The sequence below is a fragment of the Nyctereutes procyonoides genome, unplaced genomic scaffold (genome assembly GCF_905146905.1).
Source record: "Nyctereutes procyonoides isolate TBG_1078 unplaced genomic scaffold, NYPRO_anot_genome, whole genome shotgun sequence".
Taxonomy (NCBI): domain Eukaryota; kingdom Metazoa; phylum Chordata; class Mammalia; order Carnivora; family Canidae; genus Nyctereutes; species Nyctereutes procyonoides.
The window spans coordinates 39,565,507-39,590,091 of record NW_026575024.1 but is presented as its reverse complement, the minus strand read 5'-3'; the positions used below and the strand labels follow the sequence as shown (position 1 = coordinate 39,590,091).

Here is a 24,585-nt window from a genome sequence, read left to right as displayed (position 1 = left end):
GATCCCAGGTCTCCAGGACCAGGCCCTGGGCTGAAGGCGGCACTAAACCGCTGAGCCACCTGGGCTGCCCTTAATATGTTTATATTTTAATTCATACTTAGAGTAGCAAAAACATATCGGAAAAGAAAAGAATATTTAATTCTTCTACAACTATTCATATTTAGGGAGGGCTCCTTAAATAGGAAAAAAATCTAATATCTACTAAGTTCAAAAGAGATGGACAAATAGTAGAAGTATGTGAAAAATACTTTCATTTTCTAAAACATAGAACAAGTTACTCATTACCTCTAGGAAAAAGAACTGGTTACTTCAAGGATCTCTATCTTTTGTCATTCCTGTTTCCCTTTCCTTAAATAAATGTCATTCATGTGAACCTGCCTTCTACTTATTTGTCAAATAAGTATTCATGTTGGACTTACTAGCCTTAAAAATTGCAATGCTATTGGAACGATTTGAAAATGAAAATAATAGGATTTTTGGTTAACTTCTTAATACATATTAACTCAAAAATAAAAAGAACCTGTGTTCTTCTACTGTACTCATAAATATCCATTTACATGCTCATATATTTTTAAAAAAACTTGCTATCACTACCTTGTTGTATTAAACTTTAGAAAACGCTGAAATTCCAAAAGGCTGCCTACAAACCAAATGGCATCCCAGCTTTGGCAAGCTAAGCGCCTCATTTTGGCTCCTCTCACTCCCTCTAGTGTTTGCAAAGCTCATCTGTCTGATTATCCAGTTACCTCACTGAACAAGAGCTCGCCTAAGTCCTGCCCATCTATGACATCACCCCCTTCTTCAACCACTGCGAGGTGAAGCTTTAACTTCAGACTTGGAGGTGGGCTGTGTGCAGTAAACTGGAATGCTCTCCCTCACTCCTCAGTGTAGGAGTGATCCGAAGCAGGACAAGTTCTGCCTGCAGCTGCTGTTGGCTTTGTGTGCACTGGACGCGGAGCTTGGGAGAGGGGGAGGGTTATCACTCCAGTTCACAGTGGAATTACAGCTATAGCGGCAGTATATATGGGATTGCTTTTTCTCGTCTTCCTGGTAAGTGTTTCCCATGTTTTTCCTTAAGATTGTCCCAGAAAGTTTGCTTGGTTTTACTCTGTAGACAGAAATGACTTGGTACTATGAGGCATCCAAATAGGAACGCTTGTTCTGTCACCAGTAAGAGCAATATGTGTGTGTACGAGCCAGCAAGGAAAAATTTGATGATATAGCCACATCTAAGAAGTTTCTTTAAACCTTCTTTCATTAAAAAGTAATAATTAATGGCTATTTTCTGCCTTGTAATAGTTGCTATTTGAAAAGAGCCTCGGAAAACCTTAAGTTGGAAAGTTAAGTGTTAATCATGAAGAATACAAGGCAGATTTTTTTCAGAGAGAGGGAAGCAAAAGGTCTTGCTAACTTGGGGTGTACTGTATGTGTGGTATGATCACCAATTGCTGTTTTTACAACTGTGAAAGAAAATCAATAATCCCTCAGCCCATGAGTACGCAGTACATGAAAAGCATACATCTTGCTCACAGCTAGCCGAGCTACTCCTGGAGACTACTGTGCCTCTGTAAGGATTAACAGCTACACCTAGATTTTAAAGCTTGCACTGCTATCCTGCCAGAGCTGCTTCAAGCATTTCAGGCTTGCAAATCTAAACTAGTGAATTCAGCTCAGAGGAGGGGGAGACTTTACTTCCAAACCATACTTCCCATCCAGGAGAATGCCAAAATCCACTGCTTGGGCAAATGCAGTATGTGACTTGCATAGTAATTGGCAAAGCCTACTCAGAAAAACTAACAAAGCTCAGCGTGGAAGCTATGCCTGATGTATGCAGTGAGTTTGGGGTGGCAGGGGAAAAAATGAGTAGAGCCTTCATCAAGTGGGATGCACAGAGTATTCATTCACTTGCAACTTACAATAAGAATATTTTATATTGGAAGAAATGATTTTATACCAAAAAGCTTCCAAAAAGTAGTTAAATGTATCTTCTCAAAAAAATTTTTTTTTCAATGAATTAGGTCTGAAACAAAGTGGTTGCATAGAGGTAAAAAGTACAACAGGCCTATATTTTTCAACATCTATCTATCTATTTAAAATTTAAAAGCCTTGATATTTTCCACTTATATAACCAAATTCTCAAATGGCTTTAACAAATAGCTATTTTAAATTTTCTTAAATTTATCTGCTCAAAAATGCATGTTATTTTATAAGCAGAAAACAACATGAATACAACCACTAGAAAAGAGCTTCAGCTGTAGCAATGCCTTTCATTTATCCCGATCTGCATGAGAATATCCTGATTAGCTTAAAACATAAAGAATTTGTCTCTTTTGAGATAGAACCATTTTTTCCTGCCCCAAAGTGACAGATGATTGATACTTATCTCTTTTGAAATGAGTAAAGAAATTAATCCCTTAAAAGTACCACAAAATATTAATATTATCATTACTACCAATATTAAGAATAATATACCACATTTTAATCTCTAAGAAGATTAAATCAGAGATACACTACTTAGTTTGCAAATATGTGGGTATACACAATATATACACAATTACACAAACACACACACATATATGTATATTAGCCTGAAATAAACAAGGTTTCAAAACCCTGATTGTATGTAGTTAAGTAGGAAAATCACATCTAATCTTTTTTTTAATGGAGTATTGCCAAAACACATCAAATCCAAGAATCAGCAAGATATTACAGAATGAATAAACATAGTGAATACATTAATATTGTTCAAGTATAATACTAACCATCAGTTATTAACTGGACTTTTCATTCCTCTGCCCCCCACCTTTTAAATCAATTATGATTACGTTCAATATGCCCAACTAAACACTTCCTAAACATTAACATTTGTGAAATACATAATTGGGCACCAAATAAAGTTTTTACAAAGGAGGAAAAACAGTAAGGAAATTTGTCATAACTGAGTGTGGCAGCAAAATAGAAGGTATGTTTCTTTTGCTTTCAAGTGTTAATTAAGGAGACTCCAATTCTATCAAAACTTTTTCAGGGCTAAATGAAGCAGTGTGAAATAAATTTGGTTGAAATCTTGTGGCTGTCAGACTTTGTTAGCAAGCTATTAATTATCTTTACCCCAGTTTCTTCTCTAGACTATATTGCCCAATCAAATAGAAACTCCAATTATGTTCAGCCTCTCTTTCCTAGGGACACCAGACCCTAATGAACACTCACTGTCTCCAGATGAAAAATACAATTATCAGCTTTAAACATGCAAGTTCACCACAGAGAGATCTGTCTGCGCTTTTCTTGGCCACACACCCTAAGGCTTCCTCCTTTCTGAATTATTTTGAACAATTTAAAACCCTACAAAAATCAGTAGCAGAGAATTTGCCTTATGGTAATATTATATGAATGTTTCTTCCTTCTGCTTCTTATTTTTGGTGTGCCAATGTTATACCAATACGAAATTAAATCTGGTCATTTAAAGAAAAATTTTGGTCGATCTTAACTTTCCCTTCTTTTATTAAGGTGGGTGGGCTGCATAACAAAGAATGTGATGAATAGCAGGATTCAAAGTTAACTTAAAAATTTTGAATTAAACCGCCTTAAGTATTTTCATTCAATCAGTTTGTTTAATAGCATTATAAATAATTCTTGAAAGTCAAATGAAGACCACCATAAATGAAGTCAATGAGGGAACTAAGATTCAGTAATTTTTCAAAGGCTGTAATTTCTTCCCTCTTCCCTGCATCCCCTTCCCCTCCCACCCCCCACCTTTTGCCCTAGAGGCCTTCACTGTTCTTCTCAACGGGAGGCTTTGTTGTAATTAAACCAGAGAAAAACTGGCCGGCAGCAGCCAACATCTGACTTGCGTTGCAGCTTCTGAAAGCAGTGTTCTGGTAGAGTGTACCACCCCCCAGTGGGCAAAAACTCTACAGTAAATCTCTCAGCAATATTAATTCTCAAAACTGCATTTTTTTTTCTTCAGAGCATAAAAAAGGGCTGTTTCTCGTCTTCTAATATTCCACCATTTAAAAACCAGTTTCCAACAATGTCTTCTGGAAAAGCCTTCTTCCTTTTAAGAACCAAAATAAGAATATATGTTTCAGAGAGCATTTTGCACTCTGAAACTGCAAATCAGCATCACTAAATTTGTTGAAACATTACCACTAAAAAAGAGTTTTGAAAGCCGTGTTTACGTTGCATTAAGGAGCGGGTTTCAGAACTTTGACTTGACAAGAACCCCAGAGAAAACATTTTAAGTCACAAAGGAATGAAATATAATTTAAGCAGCAGCTAAACTTACATTTGTTTTGCATATGCATTATCTTTTTCCTAGACTCAAAATTCAGTGTCAGGAATGTATAAAAAGCTCTCTCCAGGTATTAGTCTCCTTAAATGAGAGGACAGAGAAATTGTTCTCACTTGATAAGACAATGACAGCTTTTGTTCTTTATTCTTTCACTTTTCATGTGCACAAGTTACCGTGGCAACTTTGAAAAGAAAACCCACAGACCACATTTGGTTAAATACCATTTTTAAAGTGTGCCACTGGACTGTGGATTGATCAGTTTATGTGTTGTTGATTTTCTCCCTCTTCATTTGCTTTACATCAATAATACCCTACTCTGAAATGAAAAACAAAACAAAACAAAAAACACAAAGTGTTTTATGACTTGGGATGTTCTCATCAACCAGCACAGTGCTAGGCACACAGTAGACCCAAAGAGTTGAATTCATGTATAGAAACTTGAATATTAGAAATGTAAAGCACATCAACCAAATTGTACACACAACACTGAAAAAGGAACTTTAAAGTTTGCAATGGGAAAATGCAATTTTAAATACTATAGTTTTAACTTGCAATGGTTCAAAGGTCAATGCAAACTTAAAGCATGTTCCCTGCCCAAGCCCTGGACTGCTCACCTTTACCACCCTTTAAATTAATGTCTTATTTATACAAACCTTGGTTCTCTAATTGATTTAGTCTGGCTTTAAATATCACAAAAGGAAGAAGCATTCACTGTGATGAAAGATAACATCCTAGTTTGCCTTTTTGTTTTAAGGATGCTCAATTTAACTTTAAAAGCCAATATAAATGAAGCAGATTTGGATTCATTTATCACAAATCTATTGGGAGAAAAAGAACCAGTAATATAAAAGGAGGAAGGAAAAATCCTTTGCTTTAGAACTTTTATCCTCTATTTTGCATAAGTAAAACACAACCTTTTTCAGGCTAGAAAATAGTCTAGATAAAACCAAGTATGAAAAGGCACACTTGCTTCTCTGCTGCTCAGCAAACCCTTCAGACTTCATGACTCTCAAGAGGGGAGTTAGAGGTCCTTCTGCTTGCCTGGCATTAAACAAAAGAATTGGAACTTTCCTGAAATCTGATGATCGTGGAAAATTTAACCACCAGACAGGCTGCTTAGAAAGCATTTTGCTGTCACTATCAACTAACCTGATATACTCCAGTTTTTTCAGTTTAACCATATATGTAGCTTATTCTAAATACCATTTGTCATTACAAAGACGTAGCATTCACAGGTTGATCATTTTGTTGTGCTTTCTAGCAGCAATTTAGCCTTCATAAACAAATTACCTTCTAAAACTCTAGATTATGATTATATAAACTCCAATTTATCTAGAAATATTCATAGACTTGGATAAATCTGATTACGCATGTGTCTTCTTCAATCTCAAGATTTTATTCAAGATAATAATGCAATTAACTTAGATTAAAATTAAAAGTTCTACTTTTAGATTAAATATTTTTAAAAAGTTCCCATCATTAAGATATCATTTGTGAAGCAAATCATTAAGAAGACTTTACTAAAATCTCAAAACTCTGTACTTGAATTAAGTTTTTTTTAAAAAAATGAGCAATGATTTCAAATCAAAATCAATTCAAATAAAAGGCAGAAAATAAAGGGTTTAGGAAGTTAGCGCATATTATCAATATATAATCTTAAACTAAGTGATCAGAACATGAGAATACCTTCTCATTTCAAACATCCCCACCTCTAAAATAATGTAGTAACAGAGAAGAAATCATATAAACATGCAGATTGCCTCAAATCCTTGATTGTATGTAAATGCCAGTTTTCTATTTGATAAAACGTATTAATTATATTAGCTTTTTAAAAAATATCATAAAACGATAGCATCATTGTCTAATACTTTCTTAGGTGTATCATGAAACTAAATTGGAGACTTTTCACAGACTTGATTACATTATAAATGCATATTTTTTTAACTCCACAATTTTTCTTTATAAAAAGAAACTGATGAGAAAGATCCCTATTAAAAATTTGATTTGTCAGTGAGGTGATTATGTTGTCCTTTTTGCCACAGTTTTAAATGCTATCTAGTTAGTAATGATTCCATTAAAAATAATTTTAAAACATTTCTTTAAGTAACCAGGGTCCATTTATGTTTTTCCCCAAGTTACCCTATTAACAATTTTTTTTTTCTGAAAGATCAATTCGTTTTTGTTCAGAAGTAATGGCCTTTTTTCAAGCCTATGCAGACATAAAGGCTTCTGAAGTCTATGTTGTGGAAACTGGCCACAGTGTCCATACCAGTGGGGCTCATTTTTCTTTTTATCATTCACAATCAACTACCAAGTCTCTATGTGCATGAATATGTAGAGCCAGCTCAGAAAAATGGGAGCTGTAAAAATGGGGGCAGAATCATGTATTTTAGATAGATTATTATTGGCTTTAATATGAAAAAGCTTGAGCTTAATACAAAAGAAAGCTTTGAGCTTAAATAAAGGGAGCAGGAATTTTTGAAGGAATCTTCATTTCTAAAAGTATCCTCTCTAAAGAAACCTGCTATAATTTATATTTTTGCCTCTTGTTTTAATGCAATTTGAGGAAAAGAGAATGACATTTTCCAAGAATTTAATGAGATTTAAGGCTTTCTGTTAATCCCACATTATTAACACCATTGTATTAATGGCAATGTGAATTTGCATATCAAACAGAGCAAAAAAAAAGCAGTTTTACAGATACAAAACAAGAAAAATAAACAAATTAGCCTTCTTTTCACACCAATTTAGATTTTTTTTCCTCTCTGGTTAAAAATGTGAAAATCAATACATATTCTTAAAACTTGATTTCATAAAATATTTATAGTTCAGATACAACCTCTAGCACTAGTTATCATTACAATCATTATTTTAGGCATTCCCTAGGCTGATCTCATTTGGGGGACAGTCAACAATTTTTAAATCCTCATTCATCAGATTCATCTGTTTACAGTGTGTGTTGAAGTATGACAAATGCCTGACTATTGGCAATATTTTAAGAAGATTCTCACCAGTGACTTTTATTATAGTTTTTAATTAGGTTCTAATGCAATTTAACAGAAGTAATTGTTTCCTAACCTTAAATTAACCATATGATTTTAAATGTTGAATAATTTTCAAGCTTAGAAAATATTTTCAGCAGATACCTTTTAAAATAATGATACTTTTTAAACTTTGTACTTATAATTTGAACAGCTTGGTTTTTCATTTCCACAATCCACAAAAGCAACAGTTTTCATGAAACTATGCTATTGAAATTCAACAATAATGAGCAAAGTACTAAATGCACCACAGTAAAACCTCACTTGAAACAATAAATCATTTAAACTTTCCTCTGTGGGCAGTTTGCAATACACACTAGAGACTACTTAATCCATCTGCTAACTGCTATTTTTGTTTCAAGTTGCTTAAATAATAAATTAAATGGAGCTGTAATTTTTTTTTTTTTAAGTTTCCTTCTGCTAATGCATTCTATGATAGTACTGGTATTTGGTGGCAAACTAAAAGACACTGAATTTTCTGATAGAATCAGAAACACAAATCTTGGCCTTTTTCATGTTTACTTTCAGTAGTATTTGAATTCTGGAACAGATGCTATCGTTGTGGGATACTAGGTAATTACTGGGGGAAGCAAATTGCTTCTACTGTAGTCCTTAATTTCAGGGTCAAACCTTAATGCTCCCTACTAGACAGAAATCACCTGAGTGGGTAACCTTGCATAATAGATACTAAAGTTACTCACTTCCTCAGCTCTACCAAAAAAAAAAAAAAATCTTCATGCATATTAGATAATGGGCAAAACAGTCATCATTAAAATCACTAGTCTTTTTGGTGAAGCCTTAGGTCTTCTTTCAGAAATGAAAAATATACTTACTGGAAATTGGCTTGTTCATGTTTGAACCTAGAGAGAAATGCCTTGTCAGGTTTTGATAAACTTTCCGAATGGTCATTCTAAGAAGATAGCTTGACATAGCATCCTTTCTATTACAAATACAGATTTTCAGTTTGCTAAAAGAAAATTAAATTTATATTCTCCTAAAAAACTAATAATTAGTTGAATATCTATGCTATCTTTCGGCCAAGAACACCTGAGTAACCAGAGTTTCAGGATCATCAACTAGTCCTCAGAAATACCTCTAAAGAGAAAGGTGATGACGTTCACATTCTACAATTGAGAAAATTGAGGCCTACAGGAAGAATTAAACAGGGCACCGAGCAAATCAAAAGAAAAGATTCTAACGCAAATTCTTTTCAAGTCTTTACATTGTACATTGTATGACTTTGTAAAACGATGATCAGAAATCTCTTAAAAGTTATCATGGCATTTCTATCAAAAACCCTTGTGATGTATTTGCTCACCTCTTTGACATATATTTGTTTTCTTCTTTTCAAACATTTTTTTCATTTTATATCTAAGATTTAAACATGAACTTTTAAAGATTAGCCTGACTTGAATTCAAAAGCCATGGAAGGCACTGGCTGGTCCTTGAATAAAGATTTGCTTCTGTGTTTAGTTTAAAGTGGCATTAACATTTAACAGTAGAAATTATCTGTTTGGTGACAATCTCAGCTTTAGCTCCTACTTTATTTATATAGTAAAATTGGGAAGTAAAAAACAAAGAGGTCATCTTACTCCTTTTCACCAGTTACTATGATGAAAGATATGTTGCTTAAAGAAAAACTGAAGTTAAATGTCTAGGAGATTTCTCTATCATGTTAAAGTTCATTATTAATAGTTCATTAAAACCTTTTGCTTTTACAGGAGATGCTCAGACCCAATATATTTTAAGGAAGAGAAAAGTAAAGGAAATCTAGTATGCTTCCTATTTTTTCTCATGAAGAATATCTGAATTAAGTTTTACCTCTTAAAAAAGAATACCTGTTCTTATATAACGTGACTGCGCCAGCTATTCTGAGAAAGCAGCAAGAAGCAAAAGCTGGAAATAGCTATTTCACAGCAGGTAATCATACCTCAGGATATAGCTACTGTACAAAGTTTATACTTGGATAATCCTGGACAGGAATAAAGGTGGGGGGTAACTGATGGAAAAACCTATTACTATACAGGCCTTAGCATCATGAATGGCTTTCTTCATGAGGATCTGAAGTTACTATCTCTGACCACATTGCACAGAAGAGCCAATAAGAATTTTAAAGACAGCAATTTCTACTAAGGGAATTAAGCTACACAAAAGGAACCTTCACACAGAAACTCTATCAGGAAAAAAAAAGTGCATAGGAAGCCATGTGTTCTACATAGTAACAGGAAGCTGAATTGTCTCTGGTCCCTACTTTAATGAGCTTGCCTACCATGCTGAACTGTAGCTGGAATGTTCACTGACAACAGCGAGCCTGATCTGGAGGTGTGTGCGGCATAGGATTACATGAATAAACAGTGAAGAACCATTTCCAAGGACTGAACAAGAGTTTATAAGTCCCAGTCCCTCATCAGGAAAATAATTTTTGTGCATTGGATTTTCACTCATGCAAAATTTATTCACATGATTCAAAAAGGTAGGAAAAATATTAAAGTGTTTTATTTTCATGCCTGAAATTACAAAGGCCAATTAATACGTAAAAGTGCAGACAAGATCGTTATTACCCACAATAGATCAGTACAAATCTACAACTCTCCAGCCATGGGGAAAGTTGAACCATATTCTAGATTAGAATTTGTAGAAAGATAAATGCATTGTGAAATATATAATGTGAACATAATGGGAAATCTGCATAAAGTCATTAAAACTTGTAGTATGAAACATAAAAAAAATGGGAACAAAACAAAGAACTAGTTTAATGTGAAATGGAATTTTCACTTAGGTTAGCTGGATGTATTAGCTATGTAGTCTTTCCTTCCTTAAAATAGATGAAAAAAATTCCTTCTGATTTTCTTGTTAGAAATATCTATGTAATGATATTTAATATTAATAATTTAAAAAGTAACATAAACAATCAAAACAAATGAATGGCTTTACTAGGATTCAGGATCTTAAGAGGTATTTGTATTTAACTTAATATTCTTGAATACTAAGAGGATAGATTTTTTTTTTACTACACATTTCTACACCTATACAGTCTACCTAAGAAGTAAACATCAAATTTTGATTTTTAAATACAAAAAATCATATTCCTATGTGTCAATTCATTATGAATATTAAGAAAAAATAGAAAATTGATTAGCTTGGTCAGTGACTGGGTATAGAATTGATATCAAGTATTATGAAAATGCTCAATAAAACATTATATTTAATGTTTCAAAATCAAATGGATTTGGGACATGATATTAATACTACAAACAGTTAAGGTAAAGAGATTATTTGATCATGTTCACTGTTAGCTAGCTAGCAAGAAATTCTAAGCATGCAAAAAAAATTAATACATTAAAAGTGATTATCGATATTTTAGTTTCCACATCTATTTGGAATACTATTTTAAGTATCCTGACCTGATTGTTTTTGGTCTTTCTTTTCACTCATTCCATTTTAGGGCTCTGACACTACCGTGTACAAAGACCTTAACACTGCTGACCATGATCAACCCAGCCTGGAGCATTTTCCTCATCGGGACTAAAATTGGGCTGTTCCTTCAGGTGGCACCTCAATCAGTTATGGCTAAATCCTGCCCATCTGTGTGCCGCTGTGATGCAGGTTTCATTTACTGTAATGATCGCTTTCTGACATCCATTCCAGCAGGAATACCAGAGGATGCTACAACTCTCTACCTTCAGAACAACCAAATCAATAACGCTGGAATTCCTTCAGATTTGAAAAACTTACTAAAAGTAGAAAGAATATACCTATACCACAACAGTTTAGATGAATTTCCTACCAACCTACCAAAGTATGTAAAAGAGTTACATTTGCAAGAAAATAACATAAGGACTATCACTTATGATTCTCTTTCCAAAATTCCCTACCTGGAAGAATTACACTTAGATGATAATTCAGTCTCTGCTGTTAGCATTGAAGAGGGGGCATTCCGAGACAGCAACTATCTTCGACTGCTTTTCCTGTCCCGTAATCACCTTAGCACAATCCCCTGGGGTTTGCCTAGGACTATAGAAGAACTACGCTTGGATGATAACCGCATATCCACTATTTCATCCCCATCTCTTCAAGGTCTCACTAGCCTAAAACGCCTGGTTTTGGATGGAAATCTATTGAACAACCATGGTTTAGGTGATAAAGTTTTTTTCAACCTAGTCAACTTAACAGAACTGTCCCTGGTACGGAATTCCCTGACTGCTGCACCAGTAAACCTTCCAGGCACAAACCTGAGGAAGCTTTATCTTCAAGATAACCACATCAATCGGGTGCCCCCAAATGCTTTTTCTTATCTAAGGCAGCTGTATCGACTTGATATGTCCAATAACAACCTAAGTAATTTACCTCAGGGTATCTTTGATGATTTGGACAATATAACCCAACTGATTCTTCGCAACAATCCCTGGTATTGTGGGTGCAAGATGAAATGGGTACGTGACTGGTTGCAATCACTACCTATGAAGGTCAATGTGCGTGGGCTTATGTGCCAAGCCCCTGAAAAAGTTCGGGGGATGGCGATTAAGGACCTTAATGCAGAGCTATTTGATTGTAAGGACAGTGCAGTTGTAAGCACCATTCAGATAACCACTGCAATACCCAACACGGTATATCCTGCTCAAGGACAGTGGCCAGCTCCAGTGACCAAACAACCAGACATCAAGAATCCTAAGCTCACTAAAGATCAGCGAACCACAGGGAGTCCAGCAAGAAAAACAATTATAATTACTGTGAAATCTGTCACCTCTGACACAATTCACATCTCTTGGAAACTTGTCCTACCTATGACTGCTTTAAGACTCAGCTGGCTCAAACTGGGCCATAGCCCAGCATCTGGATCTATAACAGAAACAATTGTAACAGGAGAACGTAATGAATACTTGGTCACAGCCCTAGAGCCTGATTCGCCCTATCGAGTCTGCATGGTTCCCATGGAAACCAGTAACCTCTACCTATTTGATGACACCCGTGTTTGTATTGAGACTGAAACTGCACCCCTTCGAATGTACAACCCTACAACCACCCTTAATAGAGAGCAAGAGAAAGAACCTTACAAAAACCCCAATTTACCATTGGCTGCCATCATTGGTGGGGCTGTGGCCCTGGTGACCATTGCCCTTCTTGCTTTAGTGTGCTGGTATGTTCATAGGAATGGATCACTCTTCTCAAGGAACTGTGCATACAGCAAAGGGAGAAGAAGAAAGGATGACTATGCGGAAGCTGGCACTAAGAAGGACAACTCCATCCTGGAAATCAGGGAGACTTCTTTTCAGATGTTACCAATAAGCAATGAGCCAATCTCAAAGGAGGAATTTGTAATACACACCATATTTCCTCCTAATGGAATGAATCTGTATAAAAACAATCACAGTGAAAGCAGTAGTAACCGAAGCTACAGAGACAGTGGTATTCCAGACTCAGATCACTCGCACTCATGATGCTGGAGGCCTTGTAGCAGACTGTGTTTCAGTTTTTTTAAACCTAAGGGAAGTGATGGTAGGAACCCTGTTCTACTGCAAAACACTGGAAAAAAGAGACTGGAAAAAGCAATGTACTGTACATTTGCCATATAATTTATATTTAAGAACTTTTTATTAAAAGTTTCAAATTTCAGGTTACTGCTGCGATTGATGTAGTGGAGATGCCTGAACACAATTCTATATTTTAGTATTTTTTAGTAATTTGTACTGTATTTTCCTTGCAAATATTGAAGTTATAAACCATTTACTTTGTGTTCTACTGAGTAAGATGACTTGTTGACTGTGAAAGTGATTTCCTTGCTGTGTTGAACAATCAGGACTGAGTTCACATGAGATCCTTGTAGTATAAGCACAGGCCATTTTTCACTTTGGTATTAATAAAATGTAAAAAAAAACTGGCTGAATGAGAAAAATTAAAGTTCAAAAAATAGTTATGAAATGATGCTCCAACTATTAAATTTGTATTATCCCAGTGGTATTCAGTAAATTAAAATATGTGAAGTAATGGGCAATATCAAACTTGCTGCATATCTCCATTTCTACTCTAAGCAAAGTAGATATCCTTAAGAAAGCATTATCTTTCGAACTGAATACATCAGCTGGCATAAAGGAGTATGAAGTCTGTTGTTAAAAGCACTGTTAACAAAGTTTTGAGAATGAAGGACTTCACAAATCAATAATGTGAGCATGCTTCTACGTTAGGGGGGAAATTTGTACTTAGGAAAACATGAAAACTTAGACTCCATAGTATAATGAACACAAATACCAGAATTGCATTTTGGTTTTGCCTATACCATCCCAATTTTTGAAAAGTGAATTCTAAAGACATAATTGTTAATGTTTATGTTTTTATCATAAACGATGTCAAAAAAGAAACACATGTATTTAAAAAGATAGTATAACCATAAGCAATTCCCCTCAACAATGCAGAGAAAGTAGTACTTTAAATAAGAAAGAATTTAAAAGAAAAATGAATACTAGAAATCAAATTTAGATCTGGTTTATGTGAAATGTTTTAACACTGTACATAAAAAAGTTCAATTTACTTTCACAATGACCAAGAATACTGCCCATTACTGTCACAGTTTTCCACGTATCACATAATGAACTTGTAATGTAACATTTCTTTCTAGCTTCCTACAGAATTGTGAGCTATTACTTGTTTAAAAACCACATCATTTTTCTGTTGCCATTTTTTTTTTCCCAACAAAAAACCAAAGTGCATTGTACGCCCTTTGGCCAGTCTTGTATGTGCCTTGATCCAACGCTACATGTATTCAGCTTTTAAAACTCGACAAATTTTTCATACTTCCTTAAATATGAAAAATTATGGTCATATTGCTGAATAAAACAAGAAGAAAAAGTACAAAATAATCGTGCTTGCTTTTTCGGGATTATGTTACTATCACTGAAGTAGCAAATTGCCCAGCACATGATTCCTAAGCACCCCCATGTATTTTTCTAGGCATAAAAATAAACGTTGGCTACAAATAAAAGTAGCAGTATCTTGAGCTTGTGTATCATTATACTTGAAAGAGTTCAGTGTTTCATGTACAAACTAATTTCCTAGCAGTCTTTTAGGATACTATTGTTTTGCTTATTTATTCCAAAGACAGAAAACCTCAGAAGTGGTGTGGTCATCTTTCTGTCTTTTTTACACTGCTGCCATTGTCCTGACTGATATTTTTTATGGTGGTCTTTGAAAAACTAATATTTTTTAAAATAGATTTTTGGTAGTATGAGTTGGCATTAGAGGATTTGGAATCTCAGATCCAAACTGAGTACATATCCTTGGTTAAGTATGTACTCAAAAACAAACCACTTTTTCTTCTTAGCTTAGTTTCCTTGTCTGTAAAATGGGGGCTATTAGTTCAGCCCACTTCACAGGGTTGTTGTGAGGCCTAAATAATATGTATGGAGACTGCACAATGTTCAATTGAATATACGTTACCACTATTATGGTCAAGAAAAGTTTGCCATGTGTTTCCAGAGGTTTGGCAGATAATTTCTGTTTCTACTGGTCTACTAACAAGTATCTCCAGCTGCCTGCGAAAACTCATTCATTATTCATTTGCCATCTTCATAAGTTTCCCAATACCTTCTCTTTTGAGTTCCTATTATGAAGAATGCCTATTTTCTAGGAATAACTTGGCAAAGATTCGTGTGATTAACAGTAAATATAAGGAACATTTTGTGAAGGAAGTTTGACTTTTGCTTCTAGAGGTTTTGAGAAGTTCAGCTACAGTGCTGCCACAAATCAGGGAAACAGCTACATGGTTCCATAAATTCACTATAAACCTGTGAGTTTATAAAAAGTCAAAAGCCAAGAGATTATATCGACTATTTTCCAGTTAGTACATCTTGCATGAGTACAGAAAATTTTATGTATGTTCTAATACATGCATTTTAATTATTTTACCTGGGATAAATCAGAAATCGGTTCTATATCAGCAAATAGAGACAGCACTAACAGTAAAAGTTTATTATTTCTCTAGGCTTGCTATGAAATCCAAATATATATTCTTTCAATAAAATAATTAAATACAAATATCTACCTTAAAGGGCATTAAATTAATTATAAAATCCATCTGCATATATATATCAAACTATATGGTTACAATTTTTACTGATCAGGCACAGAGAAAATTGTAGTACAAAGAAAAATCCCATCCTGAATATACAACTTACAGATTTAACAAGAATACAATTTGGGAAGTGACAAAAAAAAAATTTGTTTTGAGGGAAAAATCGTTCTTTTGCTGAATGTTTGACAAAAATCAAAAATTGTTTTTGGAAGCAGCCTTTTGTAACTACATTAAATCACTGCACTTATGCTCTCATTCCCTATTAAAAACAACACTGTATTCTATCTTTCAGCAAGGCCGATTTATTAAAAGTATTCCCCTGTGCCTTCAAAAGAACTAGTAAAAAAAACAAAACAAACAAAAAAACTCTGCTTTACTAACTACAAGTTTCTGAGTGAAGCACATTTTATAGCTGCATGCCTACATGACAGTTTTCCTAAGGAATCCAAAGAGACCCACATGCTTTAAAGCACCTGAAGCACGAATGTGAAAGGAACCAACCCACCACTGAATTTACTTTAATATTAGCTCATCTGTTGCTGAAAACAGTAGTGATTTTTAAAATTCTAATTCCTTTCTCCTACTTAGCATGATTAGCAAATCTTAATTTAGCGTAGTCTTAGAATTAAAACTTGTATTTTATGCTTTTGGACTTTTGGTTAAATTAGCAAAAATAACTCATGCTTATCAATCACTTTCTTAAGAACTTCAAAGATCTCTACATATAATCTCAACAGCCAACGACCTATATAGAATGGCTTCCACATTATAAATAGCAGAAGCATTTGCATCCAAGAAGTATACTGTCTATGGGATGTAAGGCATAAACATAAAATCTAATGAAAGTTTACTACAACTGCGGTATAGAAGATATAACTAGATCTCTTTGGATGGGTCAAAGAAAACCTCATGAAGGAGGTAAAATGAAGTCCAGGTATTGAAGGATAAGAAAATATTTAAAAAGAAAACAAGAAAACTAGATATTGGCCATGGAGAAAAATGGTGAACAAAGTCATAGAGATAGGGAAACAAGGGCAATGTTTCTCAGTGCTGGCTTTGGTCACAATCACTTGGGGAGGCTTTTACAAAGATAACCAGGCTTAAATACAGACCTACTAAATTCAAATCTCCCAGATTGAAGTTGGGTATTTAAATTTTTCTTTAATTCCAAAGGTGATTCTGATGCAACTAGGGACTACTGATTTTGGAGTTATCTGGGGAAAGGCCAACAGGCCTGCTGAAATACAAGGTCCAGAAAGGAGGTAAGGCTGGAAAAGTTCTTTTACATCAGACTATGTAGTGTGTTGGATCCCTAGCTGAGAAGTCTGGATGATATGCTTTGGTGACAGTTTCTGAGTAGGTGTATCAATAATCAGTACACTTTGGGGATAGATATAAAGACTATCGAATGAAGGATGAATGAGGAGAAACAGCACAAGAAGACAAGTTAGGACATACAAGTATTGCAGGTAAGAGGAAACAAGGGCCTAAACAGTGGAATGGGTTGGTTTTTTTTTGTTTTTGTTTTTGTTTTAAGTGTAATTCAAAGATACAGGAAAGTTAGAATTCACAGGAACTGGGAACCAAGCAAAGAATAAGAATTGAAGATGATGATTGTTAGCCCAGGTAAGCAGAATGTTGTTGAGGCATTTAATGATGAATAGTACTAGAAGAGCAAATCTCAAGAGTATTCTGTACATTAGGTTTGAACAGGTGACCATATGCTCCAGATTTACACTGGCTAATTATCAATAGCACCTTCTTTAACCTTCTAAGTGACCCAGTTGGGATCCAGTTTGGATGATAAAGTATAATTGCTTTAGGTTTTAAAATACTTGGATGTTATCCCTCTGGAAATGTCTATTGGGAAATAGAAAATGAGGGTCTGGGGAGAGATCTTCAGCATATCTAACAGGTTATTATTTAAGCCAAGAGGTTGAAGGACAGCAGCAGCAGAAGTAAGCAGAGGGAGGGAAAAGAGATGAGCCACAGGGACACCCACATTTTGTGAGGAAAGAAGAGGAAGAGAAGTAAAAAGAAAAGGGGGGGGGTTACAAAGAGGAAAATAATCATGAGAAGAAAATTATAAAATCAAGGAACTACAAATTTGTTTTTTAAAAGGAGGATGTCAGAAGATGATCTGGAATGTAGATTTGGAAGAGGACACTGTTTTAAATGGAAAAGGAACTGCCAGGGATTCTGAAGTAGTGTCAGCAGAGAGCTAAGAGCTTCTAGGATGTTGGCAGGATAATGGGAGATAAAACAGAAATGACTAAGATTACTCTTTAAGAAGTTTGGAGGGTGAAGGGATCAGGATAGGTAAGAAGGAAGTAAGTACCAGGAGGGATACTGACTGACCTCAGGAATAAGATAGGGTAGACAGATAGGAACCTACAATGAGGACAGTCAACAGGAAACAATAGAGATGCAGGAGAGGTGTGGTCTAAGTCTTAGTTGTGAATCTAAGAGGACTGCAGTAAAGATGTGCCTGAGAAGCTGCAATTTTGGAAGAATCAGCAGTAGGAGTACAAAGTCACACAGAGAGATGGAAAGGGTTGGTGTGAGGGTAAGGTTTATGAGACAGGTCCTCAGAAAGATGGGGCGATGTCCCAGAGCTGTAGAGATGGGAGATGATAATGGGATCGGGTGATGTAGATATAAAACAAAGACTTCAAAAGAAAGGTTTTTGAATAATGGTGACATAAACATAGCCAGGAAGTGATCTTTCAGGGACAGAAAAAATTTTTTGAAACTCCCTTCCTACTTCCTCACCACTTCCCCTACCAAAAAGTTTCATCAAATAGTGACAGTAAGAGATGGAACAGGTGACTAGGAAGGTGTCATCCTCAGGAAACAGATGTCAATTAATTCAAGGTCGTGGGAAGAATGCTAAGAAAAATGTCAGTTACATGGGAAGTTAGAATCCAAAAGAAAAAGATCACAAGGGACTGGTGGAAGCAGTTAGGAAATAGGCCTGAAAGGAATTCAAACTTCCAGATGGAAAAATAAAGGCATACGAAACAAAAATAGAGCAAAGGAGGGCATTGTACTTAGGACTCCAATAGATGATGATAGTTCAAAAGGATGTTGGCCAGGCGAGGTTGGTAGAAATTCCTGTTCTAAATACTATAGACATTCTGAACAGATGAAAAAGAACTAGAATAACCAAATTAATCTTGCTCTGTTCTTTGAACATCAAAACAGAATAAAATCTCACTTTATCTCAAAATATACAATGAATTATCCCTAGTTTTATTAGTCTTTCCCACAAGTATCATAGGGATTCCCAGCAAACAGGTAAGCAAATCACATTATGGACCCTCCCACTTCCCATCTCCTATCTAATTTTTATATTATTTGGTAAAATGAGTTTGGAAATGAACTTTAGGGCTGACTTGAAAGGTTTTTTTTTTTTTTTTCCTTTTTTAAGAGGCTTCGAAAGGAAGAATGCAGCCACAGGGGTGTGGAAGTTGGGGATAATGGGATTTTACAGACTGATTGTGTACACACAAAAGCGGTACTGCTTTTTCAAGGCCAGCTGGCTGGGGCAGGGCGGGGTGAAGGGGTGGTCTAGCGAATTACTACTCAAAGTAATTGCCCTTCTGAATATACATCACGGCTCTGATAATTGTGACTTACAAAGCTGAGGCTAGTTCATATCATTGTTCCATTAGAAAGCATGGAATCACTGCTGAAATTCCACATTTTAATTTCCTAAATATTTTATATATTTTAATCTCATTTAGTTCACAGGAAAACTTTACAATTAGGAATTACTATCTATTTTTCTCAGATCATTAAGGCTTTGAAAGGTCATGGAGATAAATTTGGTTCATTCAACATTAACAATGATTTATTGGGTACCCAACTCAATAACTGTGCTTGAGGCTGAGTATACAGCACTGAACTAAAAAGATACAGAGGTTATAGTTGGAGGAGGTAGGGACACAATACTAACCAAAAACCAAATGAATATCAAGTGAAAAGTTGTGACAGGTGCCATAGAAGAGAAAAACATAGTACTACAAATGAGCAAAACATGAAAACCTATTTAGATTGGGTGGTAAAGAAAAGCCTAAGACCTGAGGGATAACGTGTAAGTTATCTGAAGAATAAAGTAAAGAGTGTACTGAGCATAGGAGAGGGAACATATTCAAGTTACAAAGAATCAGCTTAGTGAGTTTAAGGATTGAAAAAAATGCCAGGAGGTTCAAGCTCAGTGAGCAAGACAGAAGTAAGTTCAGGGAGGCAGGCCCAGATCAGAGCACGCAGGGTCTTGCAGGCCAAAGTCAAGGTAAAGAGTCAGGCTTCATTTTAGTGAAAGAGAAAGCCATTGGCGGGTTTTTGACAGGGCAGGGGAGGGGAGAAGGAAGAGGAGAAGAAAAATGTGTGAGGATTGTACTATCAGATTCAATTGTAATAAAGTCACTAGCCATTATATGGAGAACGAGTAATATGGAACAGGATGGTGGTAGTGAGGACAGACATGAAAAGATGCCAAATATATTCTGGAACTGTGACGGAGTCCTTCTTAGAATCTTATAGTTAGTAAGGAGTGGAACAAGGATACTGTCTGATCCTGAAGCATGAGCTCGTAACCACTCTCTTTAAATAGTGAGCAGAAACATTCCTGAATGACTAAAATGAAATAAAATGAGATAACATGAGATAACAACTAGAAGACATTTTTAGGATTAAATCTCAAAACATTTTAATCGGGCAAATGTGAATTTTTCCCCCAAGGCTTATAGACCTCTGCTCCACAAAGCTAAATGATAACTTCTGGAGGTCAGTGGTTACTAGCTGTAAACTACCCTGAGAGTAACACTTGTCTTTCTGCAGCTTTCAATAAATTTATTTTATTTTTTTTAATTTTTATTTATTTATGATAGTCAGAGAGAGAGAGAGAGAGAGAGAGAGAGAGAGAGAGAGAGGCAGAGACACAGGCGGAGGGAGAAGCAGGCTCCATGCACCGGGAGCCCGATGTGGGATTCGATTCCGGGTCTCCAGGATCGCGCCCTGAGCCAAAGGCAGGCGCTAAACCGCTGTGCCACCCAGGGATCCCACTTTCAATAAATTTAAACTCGGAGTTGGCAGACAAATCTTAATGTTTGAGTTCACTGCAACACCTCTTCATGATTCCTTTTAGTCTTCTAAGAGCCAGAATAGAAGTGCCATATCACCTATTTGCCAGACTTGGTGATGAATTTGAGAAATATAACCCATGAGTACCACTGCTTAGCTTACAATAGTAAAGAAATGCCAAGATTATTTAATGGTTTTCAATAATTATTTGTTTTACAATAATCTTTGAATTATTAAAATTCAGCATATACTTAACAGATATATACAAATATAGACAAGGTATTAGAGATCTACATTTAATTCCATGTTCATAGAGTCTTAGAACTAGAAAGAAGAGAGTTCATAAACCTTGGTGATGTATACTAATAAATTTAAAAATTAATCCCTTTGTTTTATTATTTTTTAAATTTTTTCCCCTCATTGTTTTAAAACAATACAAATTCAGAGGCACCTGAGTGGCTCAGTGGTTGAGCGTCTGCCTTTGGCACAAGTCGTGATCCTGGGGGTCCTGGGATCAAGTTCCACATTCGGGTCCCACAGGGAACCTGCTTCTCCCTCTGCCTATGTCTCTGCCTTTCTGTGTGTCTCTCATGAGTAAATAAATAAAATCTTCAATAAAAAAATGAAACCATATAAATTCAAAAACAAAAATTTGTAGTTGAACTATAACTGGTTTACAGTTTTTAAAAAGTCCTTAATGGAAAAACGTGGAGCTACTCTGTGAATCACAATATGCTTCTAATTACTGTATTATAGCATGGCTCACAGCACTCACTGTATGAGAGTTAAATGTTCCCTTTATGGCAGTTATTATCTAATATGCTAAATATTTTTACTTATGTGTTTTCCCTATCCCCTATTAAAATGCAAACTTCATGAGGCAAGTAACATTTTTTCTCCTGCTGTTTCACATAAATCTCTCCAACTTGTAGAACAATTCTAGCAGATACTAAAAAATAAAAAAATAAATAAATAAAATTTTTAAAAATTGTTAAATGAACAATAAAATAATGAATTTGAAAGGGTTGTATCACTAAGCATTATCTGAGACACTCTTCATGAAAGCTCTTTGTAAACTGTAAATCCTTCTATGAATCCTTCTATGAATATTATCACCAACTTCATGATAACTCGTGTAGAACATTTACTAAGCACTCTATACCTGTTATCTCCTTTATTCCCCAATTCACAAAAGACACTTAAATTCAAACAGATTAAGCAACTCAACCAATATCCAATATAAATGGCAAAATAAAGGCTCTAAAAAAAAAATTCAAATCCAAATGCAAGGACCTTAATCCCAGATCTGTTTTTTTAATGTTGCTCTCTTCCTTGTGACATGCTGACTGATCCCAAGTATGTAAAACAAAATATACTAGAACATTCTATTAAATTGTATGTAAAATTGATATTTGAGATGATGATTAAGAGCACTGTCTTTGAATCAGACAAATCTGGGTTTTCATCCAGTTTCTGCCACTTACTTGGGGTATGGCCTTTGGCAATCTAGCTAATCTAGCTAAGCCTCAGTTTCACCTTCTGTGAAATAAGATAATAATAGTGTATCTCTAATTGTAAGGAATAAATTATGTATTTCAAGTGGAGCACTTAACTCATACCTGACTCTTAGTAAGTGCCCAGTAAATTTTATTTTCACCTTTGATGATGAAGAAATATTTACTGAGTACCTGATATATTAGAACTATCATTTGAACACAGGATGGCAAAAAAAGTGGAAAGTGGGGAAGCAAGATCAACAGACTTTCTTTGCATTTCTGTTTTCCTCTGAACCCTGCACTGATTTTACAGAAATAATACTTTAACAAAGGCACACTTTTCTCTCTCTTCCCAACACAGGACTGGGCTCATTGTGTTACCCTGCTACCTTTTAGTAAAGGAACAAGTAGGAATGTAACTGCTAAAAAGTAGAAGGCATAACTTTTTTTAAAAAAGATTTGTTATCTTAAAGCTATTAAAATGGTAATAGTCTTCTTTATATTTCCCAGAATCTCAATAAAAATTTGTATTGTATAAGAACAAATATCTAGATGGCTACTTGTTAAATAAAGTCACAGTTACTAAGGTGTATCAGTGTATGAGCACCAGGGACTATGTTTCATATGAATTAGCCCCCATTGGTGGGAATTATTTTTATCGGGGAAGAGAGAGTGACAGCAGCCAGACACACATCTCTGGTGACTACAATTTTAGCACCTACAGTCCTCTGTTTAACAGTAACAGCAAACTGCATAATCCAGGCTAGTCCCTTCTAGTTGGGAATCTAAATTAGCATGCCCTTCCTCTTCACTTAAGGGTTTGAGAGGAAAGGAGAGAGAGGTTTTTTTCTTGGTTTTATAAACACGTTTAAACAAGAGATTCTTATTTCCTGGTTTATCAGGTGTTGATCTTTTCCAGGTACAGAAATTTAATTAACATGTTTCCTCAGAAAATTCCTCTTTGAATGTTAACTAATATACTTAAACGGTTAGGTCTAAGAGTGAAAATTAGATTTCAATATTTATTATAATGCAGTAGTATTAACTAGAAGAAGTGTGCTAGTTCACAAGTACATTAAACTTTCTCACCTCCTAGATAAATTTCACAAGTTCTATTCCAATTCTTCACCTTTTCTTAGAAATCCCAGACAGAGGTAGCAGTAGGAGCCATTAAAACCAATTAACACTTCACTTTCATTTTGGGACAAATAAGAGGGAAAAAGAGAAGCATTTCAAGCTAACTCTGCAATGAATGTAAATTTATAAGTCATTGCAAAGTAAAGGAAACCATTTACTTGTGACAAAACCACATTTGTGAAATCATTAATGCTCAAATGAAGGAAATTAAGTGTAACTTCTTTCCAAATGTGCACAAAATATATAAGTATCCACCAAATATACACTCTTTGAATATTAAGAAATATAAGATCAAAAATCTCTTAAAAGTATATTAATCCTATGCTCTACTTTCAGCCAGTCTACAGCAGACAACAGAATAACTAACTTATTATTTAAAAATCTATCTGAGGCAAGAAATTAAATACTTCAGAATTTTTTTCTAAAATTTAATGTTGACGTTAAAGTGTTTTAATGTAGATGTTAAATGCAGACATTACTTAATGTAGATATCTAAGTGTTATATAATTACCTTCTAGAAAGCCCCCAGTAACTACTATTTTTTGTACAAAATGCTGGAGAGATGACAAGATATCAGCATATTCAAACATGTCATTCTTCCATATAGGGTAATGGTTAAGAGCACAGAATTTGGGAGTTGTGCCAACCCAGGTTGAAACCACACTGGTTCTACCACTTAGTAGTAGGGTAACTCTGGGCAAATTACTTAATCTCTAAATTTGTCTTTCTTAACCCTACTTTATGGAAATGGAAAATGATTTTAAAGTATATGTTATACTTTAAAGTGCTTAGTATAGTAGTGCCTGATACATTAGTAAGTCCACAGCATTTAGAGGTTATAGGCAGTATACTCCAAGGGTTAATTGAATAAATTCTGAAATTCAACTTCCTAGATTCAAAGCCAAGCTTTCCCACTTGTTACTTGTTTGGTATTGGACGAATTATTTTACTTCCCTCTATTAATATTAGTAGGTATATGAAAAAGATTAGAAGAGGGCTTTGAACATGGTAAATGCTCAATAAATAATTTCAAAAATTACTCAACAAAGTCTCACAGAAGCTGAAATTTAAAGAGCACATCAGAGCAATTTTCTCTTCCAGTATTTGAATAGACTGGCATTAGAAATAAAGGAACACTATTAATTCAAATCCAGAAATTGTTCCTACATACCAATATGTAAGTATATATTAATCTAGCTGCTAGTATGGACTCCTTAGTTTCAGGTTTCCCAGACTTGTCTGATGATACAAATCATCTAGAGAAAGTGACTGAGCAGGTCTGGGGTGGGGCCTTGGAATCTGTACCTATAATCAGCTTCCCTGGTATGTGCTACATTGGGCAGTCTCAAAAACCCTGTATTAATTGAAGCTGTGCCTAACTGCAGAATATGAGAATATCAAGCAGTTAAATCCACTGAACAGAATTACTGTTTTACAAGTAATATGTAATGGAAATGTTAAAAATATTGTTTT

At 35.0% G+C, this 24,585-nt stretch overlaps 2 protein-coding genes across 3 annotated transcripts in view; one reads left to right on the top strand and one right to left on the bottom strand.

Annotated features, from left to right (window-relative positions):
- MACROD2 (mono-ADP ribosylhydrolase 2) overlaps window positions 1-24,585 on the bottom strand; it is a 1,896,077-nt gene that overhangs the window by 1,581,152 nt on the left and 290,340 nt on the right. The gene's annotated exons all lie outside the window — the stretch shown is intronic.
- Window positions 837-12,989, top strand: FLRT3 (fibronectin leucine rich transmembrane protein 3). 2 transcript variants are annotated; one of them, XM_055345318.1, is made up of 3 exons: window positions 837-1,050; window positions 9,051-9,249; window positions 10,775-12,989. In XM_055345318.1, exon 3 carries the CDS (start codon window positions 10,818-10,820, stop codon window positions 12,765-12,767), a length of 1,950 nt encoding a protein of 649 aa, XP_055201293.1. In that variant the 5' UTR covers window positions 837-1,050; window positions 9,051-9,249; window positions 10,775-10,817; the 3' UTR covers window positions 12,768-12,989. The 2 variants fall into 2 exon arrangements, with proteins under 2 accessions (XP_055201293.1, XP_055201282.1); XM_055345307.1 differs by having other exon boundaries at window positions 9,051-9,802.